The 22,550-nt window shown below is 38.2% G+C and overlaps 1 protein-coding gene and 1 pseudogene across 1 annotated transcript in view; one reads left to right on the top strand and one right to left on the bottom strand.

The window, feature by feature from the left end:
• Positions 1-385: 385 nt before the first annotated feature.
• Positions 386-22,550, bottom strand: part of CYBRD1 (cytochrome b reductase 1) — a 30,355-nt gene continuing 8,190 nt past the window's right edge. The window contains exons 2-4 of the mRNA XM_077751191.1: positions 15,274-15,482; positions 4,889-5,043; positions 386-4,355 (exon numbers count right to left, since the gene is read on the bottom strand). Of these exons, the coding sequence (XP_077607317.1) occupies positions 4,058-4,355; positions 4,889-5,043; positions 15,274-15,482 (662 nt within the window). The 3' untranslated portion in view covers positions 386-4,057. The remainder of the gene's footprint in view (positions 4,356-4,888; positions 5,044-15,273; positions 15,483-22,550) is intronic.
• The window catches only part of LOC144220810 (G protein pathway suppressor 2 pseudogene), a 7,367-nt pseudogene continuing 1,153 nt past the window's right edge, over positions 16,337-22,550 (top strand).

Here is a 22,550-nt window from a genome sequence, read left to right as displayed (position 1 = left end):
AACATTTCATCCATAATGAGTTATATACTTTCTCAAGGACGAGTTACTGTAACCACAGAGTTCTGTAATAACCAGCTCTCTTAATAGGCTCTCCGCCCATGCTTTTCCAACTTACCCTGTGTCTGCTTTGGTTGCCTACACCCATGGCTCCCTTTTGCACTACAAGTATGGCTCCAGTTCAGATCCTGTGCTGAGTAGGATACACTGGCAGTTTTGAAACAATCCTCTGATTCTTCCAGCAATGGAAAAGGTGTGGTACTCAGACAGCATTTTCAATAAAGAAACTTAAAAATTTTTTTCCACAAAACAAACAAACAACCGTAGGACAGAAACTTGCAGAACGATGCCTACACCATCTAGCCTGGACAAATGGATAACACACAAATCGCTTCCAAAATAACTTTTATTACTATATAAAAAAAGTCAAGAAAAAATAGGTGCATATTTTTTCTACAAAATTATATAATATTCGGGCTATTTAATATTTATCCATAAGAAGGCAAATTTAAACATAATAATCTTTTCCACTTAAAAATGTTCAGGGATCTAAGGGACAAAGAATAATAGTTTTCTTTTTTCTCTGCTTTCCTATGTGTACCTCTAAGACATAGCAGTTAACAGTTTTCTGTCAGAGTTATCCCAAGAAGGACATAACAAGATAAAAATTCTATCATATTGCAATGAAATTAGCATAACACTTTACTTCTTTCTTTGAGCTTTTAGATCTGGCGTTGTGGTCAATCAGTATTGCACTGCAATTTTCAACTCAGCAGGGAAAAGAGCCTAATTAAAAACAAGACATTCTCTTTATTTTGTCCTTTAGAAAATAGGGAACCACTTGTCAGTATCACTTAAAAAGTGCAATTTCTTTCTTTGTCATTTGATTGTAAGGTCTGAGATGCTGTTTCTAACCAGCACAGCTTAAATGAAACCACACAAGCAATGGGAAGGAAAGTATTCCGGAGGGTGAAATCAGTCCGACACAAGAAGCACAGGAAGCTGCAGGCATCTGAGAACATTAATTCAAAAAGTATATTCCTTTGAGTTTCTCAATAAAACCCATCCAGAGAAAAGGCTTTAGTGTTGATTTAGATGAGTGCTAAAATAAAAGCTTTTTTTTTCCCCCTGAAATTAGATTATGGGGTAAGCCAAGCCAGACTATCTCTGCAGATGATATAAGCTATAATTTCTTGGGAAGATTTCAATCACTGTTTTGGAAATGATACCTAAGGCTTTCTTCTCCCCTTTTCTTTTTGTGGACTTTTTAATGAGATATTTTGGGGAGAGATGGCTTTAGGTAGGAAATACCAGCTTTTTAAAGATAAAGGTACAATTACCATTAGAATAAAAATCCCATTAAAAGAAGAGTCTCAGAAAGGTTTTCTAGATATATTTTACGATGCATTGTTTTCATAAAGGTTGAGAAAGAAAGAAGTTCTTATAATATCTGTAAGAATGCCCTCATATTAGCCCACGAGAGAGAGAATAAAGGGCTGAGATGATGGGTGCTCAAAGACTTCGCAATGGAATATTCTTGTGCCAAATCCATAGTTAACTTTTCACCAGTTACCTCTTCCTTGGCCTACATAAAATGGAATGGCAACTTCGGTCATTGGAACTGTTGCTGACCCATATAACCCCTAAAACACCCAGAATTTGGGGCACTTCCATGTAATGAAACATCCATTTATCAAAAATACGTTTGTATGTGACAATGTGATTACTCCTTTCCCTTAACACCAAAATTTGTAGCATGCTCTGCCCATTTTGAATTTGATTGTGCCCACTACATGCCAGGCATTGGGCTGGGCACTGGGGATACTTAAGACATCATTACCAATTTTGGAAACAGAATAAGAAGAAAACAGTATTTTGGCAAAGGAATCTTGAATGGTTAGGTGTGAAGCTTAAGGAGTATGATGGAGAGAAGCTCATATTCAGTCTAAGGAGGTAATTACCACTTAACTTAAAAGGAAGTCCACGAAGCACCAAAAATTAAGTGTATTTGGTGTAGCGGTGTTTATGTGGCTCAGTTGGTTAAGTGTTTGATCTCAGCTCAGGTCTTGACCTCAGGATTGTGAATTCAAGCCCCACATTGGGCTCCACAATGGGCAGGGAGCCTACTTAAAAAAAAAAGTATATTTGGTATAAACTGAATTTGGTATAAACTATAAACTCACATTAAAATGCCCCAGTTTAAAACTGTAGGGAAACCAAAAATCAACCCCCAAATGAAAAGCATCCTTTCAGCAAAGGCACTACTCTAGGTCTTAATTTAAGTCAGCCAGAGTCAAGGCAGAAATTTCCATGCACTTAAGATGTCACCTCTGAGTCGCAATTCACTACTGAGAACTCAAAACTCTAGACATCCCCTAAAATTCCACCCAAATCAGGAAGGACCTTAGCTCTTGCCGCCAGGAAGGTGAGTCTCTCTATCTCCAAACCGAAAGCTATTCAGCCACTAAGATCCTGAAGAACAAAAATTGTAATTGATTAATCTTTAAAGTTACAGATATCCTTGTCCTAATCTTTCTTTGTTACCAAGCCGCAATTTTAAGATCAAAGGGGCATCGAGGTAGGCCATGGCTTGTTGGCTGCATCAGGGTGCCATGATCTATTTCCAGGCATAGGTGGGCCTATTTCCCTGGTTATTTGAGGAATCTGCCTTGGAAAAGAGAGTCAGAAGTTAAACTTTAACAACTCCATTGCACTCCAGCAGTGTACAAACTAGTATATAATAGAAGATACAGCATAGTGAAGTGGTTAGGATGTTGGACTAAGGAGTCAGACAGCCAAGTGACAAATCTCAGTTCCACCATTGATGAGCTGTGTGACCCTGGGGCAAGTTACTAACCTTTCTGAGGTTACCTGTAAGATAACCTCAGATCTCATAACTGCACAATGGAGACAATAATAGTACCTACCAAGGTAAACAAGTAAAGTTTAAGGGTTGAACAGGTTAATATTTATAAAGTGCTTAGAATAGTCTCTGGCATGTAGTAAGTGCCATGTAAGTACTCTCTAAAATGAAAAAAGAAACTGAGGGAAAAATGCTCTTTGAGGTTTGTAGAGCAGTTTATACTACAGAAGCTTTCTGGCATATCTAATTAGGTTTGGAATCTGGGGTTATAAAGTACACCAAACTCCAGGGAAAGCTTGGGATGAAGTGGAGTTTTAGAAAAACTTCCAGGTCTGACAAGAGAAGATTTCTTTCGCTATGTTTGCTCAGTCACTGCCCAAAATGTTCTAATATAACTCTGGTCTCTTGGGCCAATCTGAGCCCAAGGTAGTTGGGGAGAGCCATTTAGGCTCTCCCCCCAAAAATTCATAATTTCTTTTCTGTACTCACATTTTCTGTGTAACATAAACCCTGCTCCAGATCTAATTCTTTTTTAAAAATTTTTAAAGGTTTTTAAAAATTTATTTCTGAGAGAGAGACAGCGTGAGCAGGGGAGGGTCAGTGAAAGAGGGGAGACACAGAATCCGAAACAGGCTTCAGGCTCTGAGCTGGCTGTCAGCACAGAGCCTGACGCGGGGCTCGAACCCACAAACTGTAAGATCATGACCGGAGCTGAAGTCAGACGCTTAACCGATGGAGCCACATAGGCACCCCACTCCAGATCTAATTCTAAAATGTTAGGACTGGAATCCCAGAATTAACAGGAAATGACTGCATGACAAGAAGCAAGAGATGCCTACATTGATGAAATTTACCAACAGAGTGACACATTTTTATTTTTTGTTTGTTTGTTTTTGAGAGACACATTTTGATCAACTGTTTGATGCAAGGCACTGTGCTAAATGTTTTGGTCCTCAGCAAGAAAGAGGTAACATAACCACAATTTATATCTGCTATTATTTACACTGATCATCTCCTTTCTAATTCAGATAAGTTCATAGGCCTCAATCAATACAAACTCTTCCAAGGAATCCTACTTTATGATTAAAATAAATATTGACTCTGTGGCCCAATCATCTTGGGGCTGGATAGGAGAAGCTATACACTGTAGAGCTAGTTTGTAAAAGTGAAGTGATATGGCCACCTCTCTGCGACACTTTACATGGTGGATCTCTGTCCAGCCTCATCAATGATGAAGTTTCTTTTCCTTGCTGCCGCTTCATTGTTTAATTCTGAATCTGATTTGTCCACGTTGCTAAAGTTTATTGCCGAGCCTTCCACTCCCTCTTGAGAACCTCCATTTGGCTGAAGGAAGATCGAATTTGGTTCCTTAGGACGCTGCCATTGTGGTCTGGTGACTATCCAAAAAATGAGAGCCCCAAATACCACAATCAGAAGGCCAAGGGTATTTGTGAAAACACCTTCCGGTGGGGATGTACTGTACTTAGAACCGCTCCTACAAAAGAGAGAGAGTATGTCCAATTACAAATAGGGTGACGTAGCAGCATGTCAAACGGTGTTGAATCTATCTGCTTAAAAAATGCCCACTGCTTAATAAATTCCCTTAATGTGTGATATTAAAGAAAAATTTAAGTTATGCTAAGATAACTCAGTGAAATAGTATAGCACTGTTAAAAATTAGAAGTATGAAAATAACATAGCACCTGGAATACCAGTAACACTTAAAAATTGAAAAAGGGATGATACAAAACTGTATATACTCCATAATTATAGTTAATATAAGACATGCACATCAAAAAGATTAAAAGGGCATGTGTAACTTCAACAGTTATAAGATAAGTACAATTTTTTGAACTTTTTGGTCCTTCTTCCAAGCATTATTAACGCTATACTACGTGTATAATACATTTGTTAAAAAATAAATTTTTACATTTTCTACTTTTAATATTAAAATCTTGTTACATTTTCCCCCAACGAATAAGTATGTAACATCTTAACTATTCCAGTTAGGAAAACTATATAACTTACAAGGCAAAGATCAATTTCTCAGTCACTCCCATAAGTACCGTTGCAATCACTGTTCCAAAGATGAGAAGTCCGGAATAAACATGTAAGGGCATGACAAGCGCGCGGAGGGAAAGTGGAGCCCAAGGAAGCAGAAAGATGGAAACACCTAGGAGAAGCTACACATCAACAGGTACAAAGGTTATCATTTAATTTTAACAAGTAACCAACTTTAAAAGCAATTATTATAAAAGCAATTGTACACAAAATGAGAAAACCTTCTTCAGAACCAAGGGCAGGAGATGAAAATTTCCCCCACTCCAGTTCCACTACTCAAAGGCAACACCTCTTATCACTTTCTCGAGTATCCTTCCAGAAAATTTTGATGCCCATACAAGCATGTGTGTGTGTGTGTGTGTGTGTGTGTCTGTGTGTGTAAGGAGAGAGAAAGAGAATTTTTAAAGTATTAATGGTATCTTACTATACATATTTGTTCTGCATCTGCATCTTTCTTTTTTCCCTTAATAATATATCTTGGAGATGGGGTGCCTGGGTGGCTCAGAGCCTGGAGTCTGCTTCCAATTCTCTCTCTCTCTCTCTCTCTTCCCCTCCCCTGCTCATGCTCTGTCTCCAAAATAAATAAATATTAAAGAATTTTAATAATACATCTTGGAGATCTTTTCATATCAACACATGTACATCTGGTTTATTCTTTTTAATGGCTAATATTGTATCTTAAGGATGTAACATAATTTACTTAGTTCTGTTTCTATGGATGTTCCTGTATCTAGTTTTTTTCTATCATTAACAAAGCAACAGTGAACATTCTGATAACTTCTTGTTTGTTTTTATCTATAACTTAAGGTTGCCGAGTAGAAAAGGAAATAAAAGATTTTCAAGTCACTAAAACCATACATGATAGGACTCATTTAGTCAGTTCAATCAAACACATTATGTGTTGGTGCACCTGGGTGGTTCAGCCGGTAAAGCATCTGACTTTGGCTCAGGTCATGATCTTGTGGTTCGTGAGTTTGAGTCCCACGAATACAGCCCATAGGGCTCTGTGCTGACAATAACTCTAGTCCCACATGTACAAGATTCTAGACAAACCAGAATCCATTTACCTAAAGCCTATGCAAAAGTGAGCACTGAGGAGCACTTGGGTGGCTCAGTCAGTTAAATGTCCAACTCTTGATTTCAGCTCAGGTGATGATCTCAAGGTTCATCAGTTCGAGCTCCATATCGGGCTCTGCACTGACAGTGTGGAGCCTGCTTAGGATTCTCTCTCCCTCTCTCTGCCCCTGTCCCACTCTCTCTCTGTCTCTCTCTCTCTCAAAATAAATAAATAAACTTAAAAAAAAAAAGTGTTAAGTTTATAATTTTGTTTTATGAGGAAAAAGTGAATTCTGCTGAGAGATTATGCCATTTCTCTGATAATTAAATCCCTGGTGGAATGCTTCTCTGCAGAGGATAGCAAGATTCCTATGTAACTGAAGTCTGGTAACACTTTCCATTTGTTTTGTGGCCCCACATCTCCTACCCATTACCAATTCTCTTCTCCTCCAGAGAATATAAAGATGATTAGTGACCACTGAGCTGCTGAATTTAAAGGGCATTTTTCCAGGTAATTACTTTGGATCTACTCCCCCAAAAAAAAACAATGGTGAAAAGAAGGAGAACAGGGAGAAACCCAACATCACTGTTCATCTTTCCTGACTGGGATCAAAGGACTAATGGGGCACACCAGAAGAATAAAGGCAGAATGGGTCTGAGACCCTAAAACACATTTAGAATCAGCTTCTGGGAAATGATAATGAAAAAAATGCATTTGATAGGCTGGTTTGCATATTTTATTGTCCACCTAATGCCACAAATGCCTGGATCTATGAGAAGTGGTTCAGAGGGTCCTATTTGGTGGCTGAGAATGTTGCTAACTCTCCTTCAGTGAAGTTGAGTGATTCTATTAGTATCAAAGGGCAAGCATCCTGATGTACAGTTTGTGATATCTATATGGAAACGGGCAGGGGCCACCAAGTGGCCACCAAGGATTAAGTGTGTACACACTTCTGTGAGTAAAGTCACCACATCTTTTCTGTGACTTGCCCATGGAAATATGTATTTTCCATATTTCTTCTCTCTTAACTCTTCATTCCTAAGATTCTGTTTTCTCTTATTTCTTTTAGGATTTATCATGTGTGCCTCTTATAATCTTGTAGGGCTCAATGATCTAAGCAGGTGGGGTGCCAGAAATTTGCTTAGAGAATCCCAGGCAGTTTAACTTCCCTTAAAGGTTACTTTTAACATTAAAAAAATTTTTTTGGCAAAAGAAAATACTAACAAAGGGGAAAATATAAGCTTCAAGCAGGAAGATATAAGCAATACATATAAACGAAAAGGGATCTGACACAGAACTCCTACAAATCTTCAAGGAGAAGAAAAAAACCCTCATTTAAAAAATTTTTATTAATATTTTATTTATTTCTGAGAGAGAGAGAGACAGCATGAGCAGGGGAGGGTCAGAGGGAGAGGGAGATACAGAATCTGCAATAGGCTCCAGGCTCTGAGCTGGCTGTCAGCACAGAGCCCCAAAACCCTCATTTTTCAAATAGACAAAAGACACGAACAGGTATTTCTTAGAAAGAAAACATGAGTGATCAGAGAAACAAACATTAAAACCACAAGAAGATATCTTTTTATACCCACTAGTTTGGCAATAATTAAAAGTTTGAAGAGGATGCACATTGGCAAGGATATGCCTTATGGGCACTCGTATATGCTGCTGGAAGGCACACACTGGGATCAACCAATTTGGAAAACAAATTGGCATTTCTTTTTTTAGGCTGAGTATATAATTACACTCCTAAGTATACACCCAGAGTAATCTTTGCATATGAGAGCCAGGAGATGTGTGTGTGTGTGTGTGTGTGTGTGTATAAATGTTCAATTTAGTATTGTTTATAGCAGAAAACAACTAAAAATAGCCCAAATGTTTAATAGCAGGATAATAGAAAAGTAAATTCATGGTATATTTAAACAATGGAATACAAAAAGTACAAGTGAATAAACTACAGCTAAGAAATCCACACAGTTCAATCAGTAGAATGAAAAAAGTGGAATAGAATACCTATATTATGAGATTATTTTTTCAAAATTAAAGAAGCAAAACTAAACAACATATTGCTTGGGAATTTACAGTATGCAGTAAAATTATAAAGAGAAACAGGGAATGACAGAAAAGCTTCCAGAGAATGGTTACCGCTAGAGGTTGGGGTAGTTAGAGATATGGGATTGAGGTAGAAGTAGGTAGGGGTTCTATGTTTTCTAAATTAGGTTGGATAGTGGAATCATAAGAGTTAATTTTATCATGATTCATAACTTCTAAGCACACACAATAGGGCTTTTTTACTGAGAACCTCAAAGAGCTTCTATTTATATTATAAATCTATTGGTATTTACCATATTAGAAATTAAAGCTGAAACTTCTAGAAGTATTTATTCACTTAACAATGATAATAAATTCACTACATATTTACATAAATAACATGTCTTAGAAAAAGTAACTGTATTATGTGAAACAAAAAAAGAGTGAGCCAAGTGTCATATTTTGCATATTTACAAATGATTTTAAAGTCTGATTCAGTAGTAGATAATTGAATTCCTCTATTTGTCTTCACATTCAGTCTTACGTGATATCACATATAATGTAGCCTCTGGAAAAGTCCATGTAACCCTCTGAGAAACTGACACAAAGATAAATACCATCTTAGTATTATGAAAGGTGAGGATGCCTCCGAAGCAGAGAGAAGGAACACCTCAGAGAGATGAAAAGAATAAGAAAATATGTGTCAGCAAAATTTGGGGGAAGATTGTCACAAAGAAATGTCAGCTTAATTAACTCTTCAAGAGAGTAAATAAAGGATCTCTGCTTTGCAGGGGAATCATTCCTGTGATTCTGTTTTCAGGGTTGGGGAATGGGGGGGAGGGGGGCAGTGCATGGCAGGGGGAGGAGGCGATCTGGGTCGGTCCAACTCCCCGTAAAAGTGCCTCTGTCAAGAGAACACCTAAGACACAAGCGGACCCAGACAGATTTTTACTGAGTTTAATCTATGGACTCAGGAAAGGTGGGCTCTCTACTTCTAGGGTAGGCTCAAGGTTCTCAGGAGTCCCCTACCCCTGTCCTCTGTCAAGGACTGAGGGAAGCAGAGGTCAGACGTACAGGGAAAACAGCCTAATGTTTGAGCCCGATTGTTATTTTTAAAAAATGCCCCAGAGGCTACGTCTCACAAACCGAAATTAATTCTACACTTGGAATGCTTTACAGTCCATAGGTAAACATGGAGGAGGAAAGAAGACGACTTTTCAGCCTTTTTTGATTCTATTCTTTGTTGCTTCCCTCCTTCCTATGTTTACTGAAACCACCTGGACACTAGCTTCCCATGGCTGGTAAATCCTGACTTTAAACATAGGCGCTAAGCCAAACCCCAACAGCGCTAAGGTAAGAGGATCTGAACTTGACAATCTCTCCCACGCTCTTCATACTCTGTGGTAGGATTGTTTCTTGAATTGTTCTTTGTGGGGGAGGGGAGTACAAACTGACTTCACAAACTTGGGTAAACGGTCTGGATGCAGTTAAACTTGGAGACTGAAGTGCAGGCAGCCGTGGCTGTGTAAGCCAGCATCAAGCCCGCGCCTGCCCCTTAGCCAGAGGCTCCAGGAAAGTGGAAACTTCCTGTTCCCCACCCACAAGTGGCAGCTCCAAGAATCTCCACCCAGAATTCATCTTGATTCAGAAAGAGAAACTGCTTCCCCTTTTAACTTTTTTAAATCTTTAATTTATTTTATTTTACTTTGGAGAGAGAACAGGAGACTGGGAGAGGGGAAGAGAGAAAGAGAGAGACAATCTTAAGTAGGCTCCATGCTCAGCTTGGAGCCCAACTCGGGGCTCGATCCCACAACCCTAGGATCATGATCTGAGTGAAAGGAAGAGTGGGTAGCTCAACTGACTGAGTCACCCAGGCGCCCCTCCCTTTTTTACTTTTAATCTAAGAAATCTGACAGAAGTATGTCTCTGTCAAAGCATATTTTTGTGGCACATGAATTTTTGCAACTAAGAATATGGAGGCAGCAATCTTTGTAAATCATAGTAAGTAGGAAGCTTAGCTCCTATCAAAAGTGAAGAAAGCAAGCGTAGAATTGGTTTCTTTCCACTGGGAAAGGAAATGTTCTTTCATTGATTTCTTCCTGAGCACACCTGGGTGATCTGTTCTGTCATGTCTGTGGAGAAGCAATGCAAGTAACTTGATATCAGCTTTTATGCAACAAAGGAATAAAGTTGGAATGTCATCAACTTTTCCTGGTAAGAAGCTGTTCACCCAGTTCTTGAACAACCACAGGAACCAAGCACAACGTGAGTATCACAATCTGTTAAGGGGGCACCGTTTGCTTGTTTAGTTTTTTTTGTTTTTGTTTTTTTTTTAATGTTTTATTTATTTCTACAAGGGAGAGAGAGAGATTGAGAGAGAGAGAGAGAGAGAGAGACAGCGTGAGCAGGAGAGGGTCAGAGAGAGAAGGAGTCACAGACTCCGAAACAGGCTCCAGGCTCTGAGCTGGCAGTCAGCACAGAGCCCGACGCGGGGCTCGAACCCACGAACCGCGAGATCATGACCTAAGCGAAAGTTGGACGCTTAACCGACTAAGCCATCCAGGCGACCCGCTTGTTTAGTTTTAAAAATTATGTATATATGCTTTGTATGTAACATATGATTTACTTGTATTTGAAACAAAAGAGCCACATGTTCAAGCAGGCCAAACAAGACACACTTAAACATTTAATAAGCCCCCAAATCAATCCCACCCATTGCCACAATGTGGTAGTGGGTTGGTGTATTCTCCCATACTTTTCTTTACACATAAACACATACATGTTTTTTTCTTTCTCCCTTTCCTTTTTTATTTTAAATGACATTTTACTAAACTTATTATTTATTTATTCTTCAGTATTTTTTATACTGAAGACTATATCTCACTCTTGGTCGGTAGACATGGCTACATTCCTTGTGATAGCTGTATGATATCCACCATGAATTTACCACAAATTATTTAACCACTCCCTATTGATGGATATTTAGGTTGCTTCTGGTTTCCTGCCTGTACAAACAATGTTGCACTAAAAATCAGTTTTAGGGGTGCCTGGGCAGCTCAGCTGGTTGGGCATCCAAATTTGGTTCAGGTCATGATCTCACAGTTCAAGCCCCATGCTGGGCTCTGTGCTGACAGCTCAGAGCCTGGAGCCTGCTTCAGATTCTGTGTCTCCCTCTCTCTCTGACCCTCCACTGCTCATTCTCATTCTCTCTCTCTCTTTCTCAAAAATAAATAAACATTTAAAAAAATCCTTTTGAGAGTTACTTATGTGACAGTATTTTATTTCCACTCTCCCCAAATGTGGGATTGCTAAAAGATAAGAATACATATATTTTTTAAATTTAGTAGATATTAACACACTACTTCCCTAAAAATTTGGTGACAATGGATTTTCTTATCAGCAGTGGAAAAGCAAAAGTGGAGAGCATCCTTGAGCACTCACACCCTTGGCAGCAAGGAACATCACCATTGTTGTTCTGTTAGTCTTGTGGGGGAAAATGACATTTTATTGTTGCTTTAGCTTCTATTTCCCTAACTTCTTAGTGAAGTTGAACATTTTATATGCTGATTGGTGATTTAAGTTTTTCTTCTGTAACCTGCCTGTTCAAATCTTCTGTTTATTCTTCTGTGAGGTTGTCTTTTTGTCATAATTTTTTAGGAGTTGTTTTATATTATACATTAAACACATTAACCCTTAGTACATGACACAATTATTCCCCATATCCCCTTGTGCAGTTTCTGTTGACTTTGTTATGTTTTGTCCCACATAATTTTTTATTAAAAAAATTTTTAATGCTTATTTATTCATTTTGAGAGAGAGAAAGAAAGAGAGCATGAGAAGGGGAGGGGCAGAGAAAGAGAGGGAGAGAGAGAATCTCAAGCAGGCTCTGCACTGTCAGCACAAGACCAGATGTGGGGCTCAATCTCACCAACAGTGAGATCATGACCTGAGCCAAAATCAAGAGTTGGATACTTAACAGACTGAGTCACCGAGGCACACCCCCATATGATTTTTTAAAAATTTTATGTAATCAAATGTCTTTCTTTTCCTTTATGACTTCTGGATTTCTTGTCAACCTGTGGACTCCCCAACCTCAGATTGTACAGATTATATGCTTCCTAATTTTCTTTTTCCCTTTGCATTGGCCTTTTAGGGATCTTTTTTCTTTTGTATTATATACAGAGTCCTTTCACTTGTTTGTTTAGTTTCTTCCAAATGGATAACAAATTATGATGGTAACACTTATTAAATAAGCATTCTTTCTCCACTAAATTGAAATACCAAAGCGTCAAAGAAAAAAATTCACGTACGTACTTGGACTGTTTCTGTCCTCTCTGTTATTTCCATGACTATATTTTGTTTACTCCTGTACTAATAGCTTGTTTTGAAGGCAGGTCTCCCTTCTCTTCTTTTCAAAATTTGTTTGATTATCCTTGGATATTTGCTCTGCAAGTTTAAAACTACCAATGGACTTAAAATTAGAATTATATTAAACATAAATATAGTTAAAGAGGGAAAGATATTTCTATATTAATTGCTCTCTTTTAATACTATCATATCTCTCTAATTATACCATGTTTTCTGTTTTTCAATAAAATTTTATAGTATTTTATAGATTCTACATATAGATGTTATACCTTCATTGTTCAGTTTATTACTACATATCTTATAATTTTAAATCCACATTGTAAATGAATTCAACTTCTTATTCTAAGTGGTTATTTCTAGTTTAGGCAAAAGTTATTGAATTATGCATGGCTATTTTTTTTTTTAAATAAAAAAAATTTTTTTTTTAACATTTATTTATTTTTGAGAGACAGAGTAAGACAGAGCGTGAGTGGAGAAGGGGCAGAGAGGGGGGAGACACAGAATCCGAAACAGGCTGCAGGCTCTGAACAAGCATTCAGCACAGAACCGGACATGGCGCTCGAATCCATGAACTGTGAGGTCATGACCTGAGCCAAAGTTGGACACTCAACTGACTGAGCCACTCACACTCCCCTAAAAATATTTTTAATGTTTATTGATTTTTGAGGAGGGGAGGGTCAGAGAAAGAGGGAGACACAGAATTTGAAGCAGGCTCCAGGCTCCAAGCTGTCAACACAGAGCCTGATGTGGGGCTCGAACCCAGGAACTGTGAGCTGCAGTTGGTGCCCCTGCATGGCTATCTTATATCCGGGAACCTTTCCAAATACTTATTACTCTAACCGTCTCTTGGGTTACTAGATGTACAGTACATGTATTTTTTCTACAAACCGAAAAAAAAGCCACAAATTCTCTATGACTTATACAGATTTTTTCATTATCCTGTAGTTACAACCTCTAAAATAAAGTTGAATGACAAAGGTAGCAAGCACCAATGTCTTATTAACATAATGTCTTCAATATTTCACAGTTTAAACTGCTGTTTGCTGTTGGATGTTAGCAAAGGTGTTTATCGTCAGAGCCGCCATCTTAGACGTGGAAGTATGTAGTACCAGTGGCTCCACATCTAAGAGGTGTTTGTTTTTCTCCCAGTGCGCTGGAATTGGAATAGTTTAAAGTATCTGTTCCTAGAAAGTCAAAGATATAAAACCGTCTGGACCCAGTACCTTTTTCAGAGATAGATTTCAAAAGACCTTACCATTTCATCTAGTTTCTTATTGTCCTGTTTAGGTTTTCTTTTTTTCTTTAATGTTTATTTATTTTTGAGAGAGGGACAGAGACAGAGGGTGAGCAGGGAAGGGGCAGAAAGAGAGTGAGGGAGACACAGAATCCGAAGCAGGTTCCAGGCTCTGAGCTGTCAAAACAGAGCCTAACATGGGGCTTGAAACCATGAGCCAAAGTTGAATGCTTAACCCACTGAGCCACCAAGTACCCCAATCCTGTTTAGGTTTCCTAGTTCATCTCATATCAAATCTGGTAGTTTATATTTGGCAAGAAAATAATCCTTTTTTCTCTCTTAAAGATTTTAAAGTATATCATGATATATTAAAATTTAATAATCTGTCCTAATTTTAAAATAATATTTGTATCCATGATTAATTTCTTTCATATTCTGAAGGTTGTATATTTTGTTTTTTCTCAATCAGGTATACAATGGTTTATCTATTTTATTTAGTTTTTTTAAAGAACCAGACTTTCATTTCACTTATAATTTCTTCTATTTTTTACTCACTTCAGTTTCTTGCTTCTCCTATATTCACAGAAAAGTAAAGTTTTCATTGATATCCCAATTAGGTAGCTGGATATATACTGTCCTAAGAAAGAGAAGTGAATTGACATAGTTCACAAAGATTTTTCAACAAAGTGGTTACCACCAAAAAGATTTTAAAAATTTACCTTTTACTTTAGTGTCCTAGAATAGCCAAATCCCTATCACACTCTATTAACTTATATTCAAATATACTACTCTGAAATGTATGTGTTTTTAATAAGTGAAGAGAAGACAGGGGAAAACTAAACTAATCACTGAGGCTTCAAACTCTAACAAGGAAGTAAAATTCAGGTCTTCATTCATAAAGTTAGGAAACAGAAATGACAGGGGCACCTGGGTGGCCCAGTCAGTTAAGTGTCTGACTCTTGATTTTGGCTCAGGTCATGAGTCCTGCATCAGGTCCTGTGCTGACAATGTGAAGCCTGTTTGAGATTCTCTTTCTCCTTCCCCCCTTCTAGCCGCACCCCCCTTTCACTCCCAAAATTAAATAAATAAATAAACTTAAAAAAAAAGGAGGGGTGCCTGGCTGGCTCAGTTGGTTAAGCGCCCAACTTTTGCTCAGGTCATGATCTCATGGCTTGTGAGTTTGATTCCTGCATTGGGCTCTGTGATGATAGCATGGAGCTCACTTTGGATCCTCTAATTCTTTCTCTGCCCCTCCTATGCTCATGTGCACATGCTCTCTCTCTAAAGTAAATATTAAAATAAAATTTTATAAAACAAAAAAGAAAAGTAAAATGGTAGAGAATATGGGGAAGAAATCCTGCCTATGCTTGTTTCTTCAGCACATGGAACTTGAAGTTCAAATAATGGCAGTCTAGGTGTTATGGAGACAGCAATTTCTCTACACAGATATATCCATATTTAAAATTTCACGCTCAAGCTTAAAGACTGAATTCTGCAGTTCTGATGGCCCCTCAGGGAAGAATACTTACAATGGAAACAAAATGGAACAAGGCCTAAAAGGAATGAGAAGATTAGTTCGAAGAATACGAACGTGTAGAATGCATCTACAGTATCTGAACTGTTTTACTTTTCATATCATGCTTATAAATACACTGAGACATTGACCTTTAAGATGTAGAGTATGACGACTGTCAGTCCGACCCAGCTGTGTAGACTGTACATGTTGGGGATATTCTTGGCATTGTGGAAATCAAAAACAGCCACCAGAGAGATAATTGCAAGAATGGCAGCAATGGTGTGTAACCCTGCATGGATGGATTTCATCAGGAGCTTGCTGCATTTCCAGGTCCATGGCAGTCTGTATACGATGATGGCTAGAAAGAGGAAAAAGGGGACAGAATGTGGTATTGTTGTTTTTTAATTAACACAAGTTGAACAGTTTGATGCACGGAACACTCCCTTCCATGAAACCCTTTTCCCCTGACTTCTGCTCTTCCCCTCTTCTCTGTCTCTCAGGCGTCCCTTCTTGGGCTCTTTTAACAGCATCTTCTTTATTTCCAACTTTGAACCAATCCCAGTGGCTCTCAGGGTCAATTCTAAGACTTTTTCCTCCTTCTACACTCTCTGTGGGTGATCTCATTCACTCTTTCACTGAGATGCTACCTACAGGGCAGGGACTCCAAAATTCTAATCTTCAACCCAAACTTTTTTTTTTTAAAGTACGCTCCATGCCCAGCATGGTGGCCAACATAGGGGTTGAACTCACAACCCTGAGATCAAGACCTGAGCGGAGATCAAGAGTCAGATGTTTAACCGACTGAGCCACCCAGGTGCCCCTTCAGCTCAGAACTTTCTTCTTACCTCCAGACCCACATAATCCATCAGCTTCTTGACATTTCTATAGAGATGCCTCCAAATATCTCAAACTCAACACATCCAAAACTAAATTATTAGTCTTATGGCCTGGTTTCTTCATATGAGTCATAGTTTGATAAAAAAAAAAAAAAGACAGACTAAGGAATATATATACATATACATACATACATACATATATATACATGCACAAAGATTTAACTGAACAAGAGTATATCCACATATTTTACAAAAAGGTATATCCAAACATAGAGAGATAAACATAGGCAAGATGTCAACTTCATTAGTCAATAGACACAAATTAAAATCATGTGAGAATATGTCCACCACATATCTGAATGGCTAAACATGAAAAATGCCGAGTATTGGAGAGGATGTAAGCAATCAGAGCTCTCCTGTTCTGCTGATGGGAGTTTAAATGGGAACAAACACTCTGGCAAATTAGCAGTATTCACTCAAGCTAAACTTATGTATAATTTATGATCCAGCAATTCTACTCCTGAGTATATGCCTCAAAGGAATATGTACATATGTTCACCAAAAGACATTCACTAGACTATTAGCACCACTATTTGTAGTGCCCCAAAACTAGAAACTCCCCAAATGCCCATTGTTATTAGAAGGAATAAATAAACTGTGATATATTCACATCACAGAATAATATACAGCAAAGAGAATGAATGATCTATAACTAGAACATCACCCAATGATCTGGATCAACCTATAATGTCGGTGCCAAGAAACCAGACATAACAAGTATAGACTGTATGGATTCAATTTATATGAACTATAAAAACAGGCCAAACTCATCTCTGCAGTAAGAAAAGTCAGGATAGTGGTTGCCCTTGTGAGGAAGTGGTATAGTGACTGGAAAGGAACATACCCTTGTACGATTTCTAGCTTTCTGCTAATATTCTGTTTCTCAGTCTGAATCCTGGTTACATAGGTGTTCACGGAGGGAAGATTCATCAAGCTATACATTGTATGTATACTTTTCTGCATATAGATTAAACTTCAACAAAAACATTTTTGAGTAGCATTTTTTAAGCATGCTGGTGTAAGCAATAGATTATATAGCCACATTAAGCAGCATGCAATTTTTGTTCTGAAGACAATATCCTGCCCCTACCCTCATTCTCACCCCCTCCAGTCCATGTCAGGAAAACTTACATCTGAAAATGTATGGCAGGTGGATAAAGTTTGAAGAATACTTCCTTTGGAAGGCAGATTCCATTACATCAGCAGTGTATTGTGTATATTGCTTAGTTCCAGTAAGAAAAAAGAAGCATATTCCCACTAAAGACATTTATAATTTAAATATAGAGAACTTCATAGGATCACAGAAATGTATGGCATTATCTAGTCCATTCTCAAATAGAAACACATATAAACCTACAAAGACAGATGTGATTTCAGCCTCTTTAAGGCTTCCAGCAAAAGATGTTGATTTTCCTATTCTGTGGTTCCATTCTACAACACTTGACAGCCCTCACCATTAAGACAGTATTCTTTTTATCTAATCCAAACTGTGAAGGATTGCTACTTACTAACTTTAGGGCATATATGGATATCTTATAAATGTTGATTGACTATATTTCCTCGAGGATATGGAGACTTTTTGGATAACCATTACTGTATTCAGTGAGTCTTTCCAAGCCATTTAGTGCAACCAGGTATACCAGTCGACCCTTGAGCAACATTAGGGGCAATGACCCCTACTCACTTGAAAATCCATATATAACTTTTGACTCCCCAAAAACTTCACTAACATAAACCTTACCAATAACATAAACAGTTGATTAACACATATTTTGTATACGTATTATAGACTGTATTCCTAGAATGAAGTAAGATAGAGAAAAGAAAATGTTAAGAAAATCATAAGGAAAATACAGTAGTGTCCTATGTTTATCCAAAAAATCAGCCTGTAAGTGGACCTGCACAGTTCAAACCCATGTTGTTCAAGATTCAACTATACTTTTTTTTTTTTTAAATATTTTATTTATTTCTGAGAGAGAGAGAGAGACAGCGTGAGCAGGGGAGGGTCAGAGAGAGAGGGAGACACAGAATTTGAAATAGGCTCCAGGCTCTGAGCTGGCTGTCAGCACAGAGCCCGACGTAGGGCTCGAACCCACAAACCATGAGATCATGACCTGAGCCAAAGTCAGATGCTTAACCAACTGAGCCACCCAGGCGCCCCTCAACTATACTTTTAAAATCTAGTTCAATGTCCCTTCTCATCCTTACTTCAGCCTCTCTGAGGGCAGGAATGTATTTTGCTGTTTCTCCTTGTATCCTGAGCCTAGGACAGCCCTGGACTCAAAGCATGTAGCTCCACTGGTATGATTTTTAACTCTGATTTTGAGATAATTGTAGATTTACATGCAGTTGTATGAAATAATACAGAGAGATCCCATATACTCTTCATACAGCTGATAACATCCGATACTACCAATGGTGACATCCTATATAACCATAGTACAATATCAGAACCAAGAAATAAGACATCAGTATAATCCACTGACCCAATTCAGATTTCACTAATTTTATTTGTGTGTGATCTTTAAGTATTTTTTTAATGTTTATTTATTTTTGAGAGAGAGAGAGAGAGAGAGAGTGAGTGAGCATGAGAGGGGGAAGGGCAGAGAGAGAGACACACAGAATCGGAAGCAGGCTCCAGGCTCTGAGCTGTCAGCACAGAGCCTGACGCGGGGCTCGAACCCACGAACCATGAGATCATGACACGAGCCGAAGTCGGATGCCCAACCGACTGAGCCCCCAGGCGCCCCTAAGTATTTTTTAAATAAATGTAAGATACTTTCTGCAGGCTGACCAAAGTCTAGAAGTCAAACTGAAGTCAACTCAGAGACACTGTTTCCCTTCCTTATTCATTTTCTCCTTGGAGTCAGAGGCATACCATATACGATTCTCTAGTTTCCAAGGAAAGCAAATGTCTCTTTACCCAATGACTTTGTGACCTTTCATCCACACAGTGGAGCCTTTCGCAATCTGTGTGATCAGGCAGTGGTAAAATAAAAATGTGGATAATATGAAAATCTAGTAATACATCTCACCCTCTTTATCTATACCATGGAATACTACATGGCAATGAGAAACAATGAAATCTGGCCATGTGTAGCAACATGGATGGACCTTGCGGGTGTTATGCTGAGTGAAATAAGTCAGGCAGAGAAGGACAAATATCATATGTTTGCACGTATAGGAGGATTAGGAGGAACTTAACTGAGGACCATGGGGGAGAAGAAGGGGGGAAATGGTGGGGGAAAGGGAGAGAGGCAAACCATGAGAGACTCTTGAATGCTGACACAAACTGAGGACTGATAGATGTGGAGGGGGGGATGGGCATGGAGGAGGGCACTTGTGGGGATGAGCCCTGGGTGTTATGTGGAAACTAATTTGACAATAAACTATTTGTGTAAAAAAAAATACATCTCACCCTCTTCTAGGTTAACATCATTTATTACACACACACACAAACACACACACACACACACACATTGAACGCTTAGCATGCTAAATGCTCTATATGTTTACATCATAATTTTTACCTCAACTCTGTGAGGAAGGTATGACTACTATTACCATTATATAGAGGAGAAAGCTAAGGCAAAGAAATGTTAAGTAGCTTGCTTAATCTCAATTCGCATTTTAAAAATAATATTATTATTGCCATCATCATCATCATCCTTATCATCATTATCATCATCATCATCCTATTATCCAGACACTGGAACTGGATAATAAGGGAACCTGAACATTTACATATGAAAAGAAAATATGTGGATGATGCTTCCTTGAAAAGCAAGTTATGAACACTAAATCACAACAGCTTTTTTCCTCCAATCTGGATCCTCTTGTATCAAAATTTTCCAAAATCAAAACTAACTTCTGATATTAGAAGTCAGGAGTAATTATCATGACTGAGAGAAGTTACAATGGTTACCAGGAAGATTCCCAGGTGCCTAGGATATTGTTTCATCGTCCGGGTACATGAGTGTGTTCATGTTATAAAAACATGTAACTTATGATTTAGGTGCTTTTCTGCATGTGTGTGATTCTTCAATAAAAACTAACCTACAAAAAATGTTCAGTGAAGAACTTTTACTCTTCTAAATACTACAGACATCACAAAGGAATGTGTTTAGTTTCTCATAAAATTAAAGTCTTTGCCCCTTGAATGTTAAAACTGGATTTTTAAACCTTGCACATTTACTCAAATATTTTGAGACTGGTTGCACATGAGCTTTCCTTCTCCAGCAGTAGCATGAATGGAACACAATTTAATCTTTTATTGATGATTGGGGGTTACCAGTAAAATATATCGTCCTGTGGAGAAAGACCTAAGGGACTTCTAGGGCAGGAGACGTGCTTGCCTCCCACCCACATGGGCCCAGGCAATTACAGTGTTTTAGCCCGTGGGTCTAGTTTAGAGTTCTTCAATCTCCTCTTTTAGTTTCTTGCTTCGGTTAAGGTGCTGACTCTCCTTCCATTATCCTGTATAATCTTTTCTTCCTACCACCTTTGAGTTCTAGTTTATACATTTTTATGTTGACAAAAATCAGAACATCTGTTAAATCAGGTTGATGGATACATGGGGATCTGTTATGTTACTTTCTGTATGACTGAAAGAGTTCCTATTAGTTTCCAAGTTAAAACAATATTTTTGTAAGCTCACGAACCCAACCCAATCGTGAATTAATCTCAACCACTAAATCGGCAGCCTGTGGAAACTGGAGGGGGGCTCTTATGTGAGAGAGGCCTGGAGTTTCTGCCTCTCCGGGCTATGTGGAAGTTCTGCTAAATATAAATAGTTGACTATCATTCAAAGTGTTCTCTAGATAAATGAGGGATAACTGCATAATGTTACATTTGCATAAGGTGTTTACATGTTTTTAAAGATGCATAAATAACCAAAATATGGTGGACTCATGGAGAAAATGGCAGTCTTAATAAATCAAACCACATTTCTTAAACAAGAAGCTACTCTCAACAGCTATAAAAACTGCCTGGAGAGTGGAATTTAAATATTTCTTGCTTCTTTGGCTTGGCATTTACCTAGACACCATTCCTGAGGTTCAGTGAAAAGGAAGAAAAACGTCTCACAAGCCCATGAGGAGGGGAAATGGCATCAAACAGCTACTTGTAACTGAAACAAGGGTTTTCTGTTAGAGGCCCTAGTTGGCAAGACCATTTCCTTGCAGAAAATGAAGGGAAACATGAACATATATATATATTTGAGAAATACATTTTAAATCTTCTTTAGAAGAAAAATTATTGGTGGTGGAACACACCAGTAAGAAAGAAGAAAGAAAAAAGAAAGCAAAGAAGGAAAGGGAAAAGGAAATCAACATCTGTGTATAACTATTTCTTGGACAAATGAAGGTGAAAATATAGTAACTTGAACTGAATTTAATTAGAAAATTTCACAGCTCCTAGCTCCATAATCAATTCAGGACTATGTGAAAATATATATTCTCTAAGATGTAATCTCTGGTTTGACACCAGCTTTCCATCCATAAACTATTTACATGCAATGCAAATTTAGATATGTCAAAGTGTATGTGAAGAGAGGGGCACTTGGAGGGAGAAATGTCTCCAAACATCGAAAACAATTTGACTCTAGTTTTTCTGTATTTAAATCTTGTGATTCATGAAGGTAGAAGCATGTCTATTTTGTTCAATGTCATATCTTAGCATTTAGCACACAGCCTGGTACATAGTAGGACTTCATTAAATGTGAGCTGAATAAATAAATTTTTTAAAGTACAGTAGGGGGGCCTGGGTGGCTCAGTCGGTTACGCACCTGACTTGGGCTCAGGTCATGATATCACAGAGTGTGGGTTCAAGCCCCTTATCTGCCTCTGTGCTGACACCTCAGAGACTGGAGCCTGCTTCAGATTCTGTGTCTCCCTCTGACCTTCCCCAACTTGTGCTCTGTCTCTTTCTCAAAAACAAATACTTAAAAAATTAAAAAAATTAAAAAGTACAGTAATTCATTATTTCCCGGAAAATGAACAGATCCTTTTTTAAAATGCACAAATCAAAAACTCAAGACAATCTGTACTGCTGATCCAAGTGTTAGCTCATGTAAGACCAAATGTTCCTTTCAAAACAGTAAAAGGTATTCTACACCTGGGACCACTTAACAGCTTGACATACACTTTAAGTGAACCCCAAAATAAAATAGGAGTAAATTACTGTTTGAAGTACAGTGGAATTTTAAAACACTTGTAAACTCTATGTAAATATGGTGTATGCATTACGCTTATCTTATTAACTCTTTGAATAAAGTATTATTTTGACATCCTTGGTGTAAACTCAGAGCAGGATTAACTAATTTCCCTTTCACCCAAGAATGTACCAGACTCTAGACAAAGACCTCCAGTTTAAATGTAAAAGCAGAGAATCCTTTAAAATAATCTTCTTGGAAAGATTCCTGCGGTAGCTATCAAAGAGAACCTGAGCTTTGCAGCACAAATGCCTGAAACCCGGGCCGCCAGAGCTGCGCTAGCAGAGCACGGGCCACGCAGGGCTGGGCCGGCCAGGGC

This window comes from Crocuta crocuta, unplaced genomic scaffold (assembly GCF_008692635.1).
Source record: "Crocuta crocuta isolate KB4526 unplaced genomic scaffold, BGI_CrCroc_1.0 scaffold219, whole genome shotgun sequence".
Taxonomy (NCBI): Eukaryota; Metazoa; Chordata; class Mammalia; order Carnivora; family Hyaenidae; genus Crocuta; species Crocuta crocuta.
Note: the sequence above shows the minus strand (reverse complement) of the source record. Positions and strands in the feature narration are given on the sequence as shown.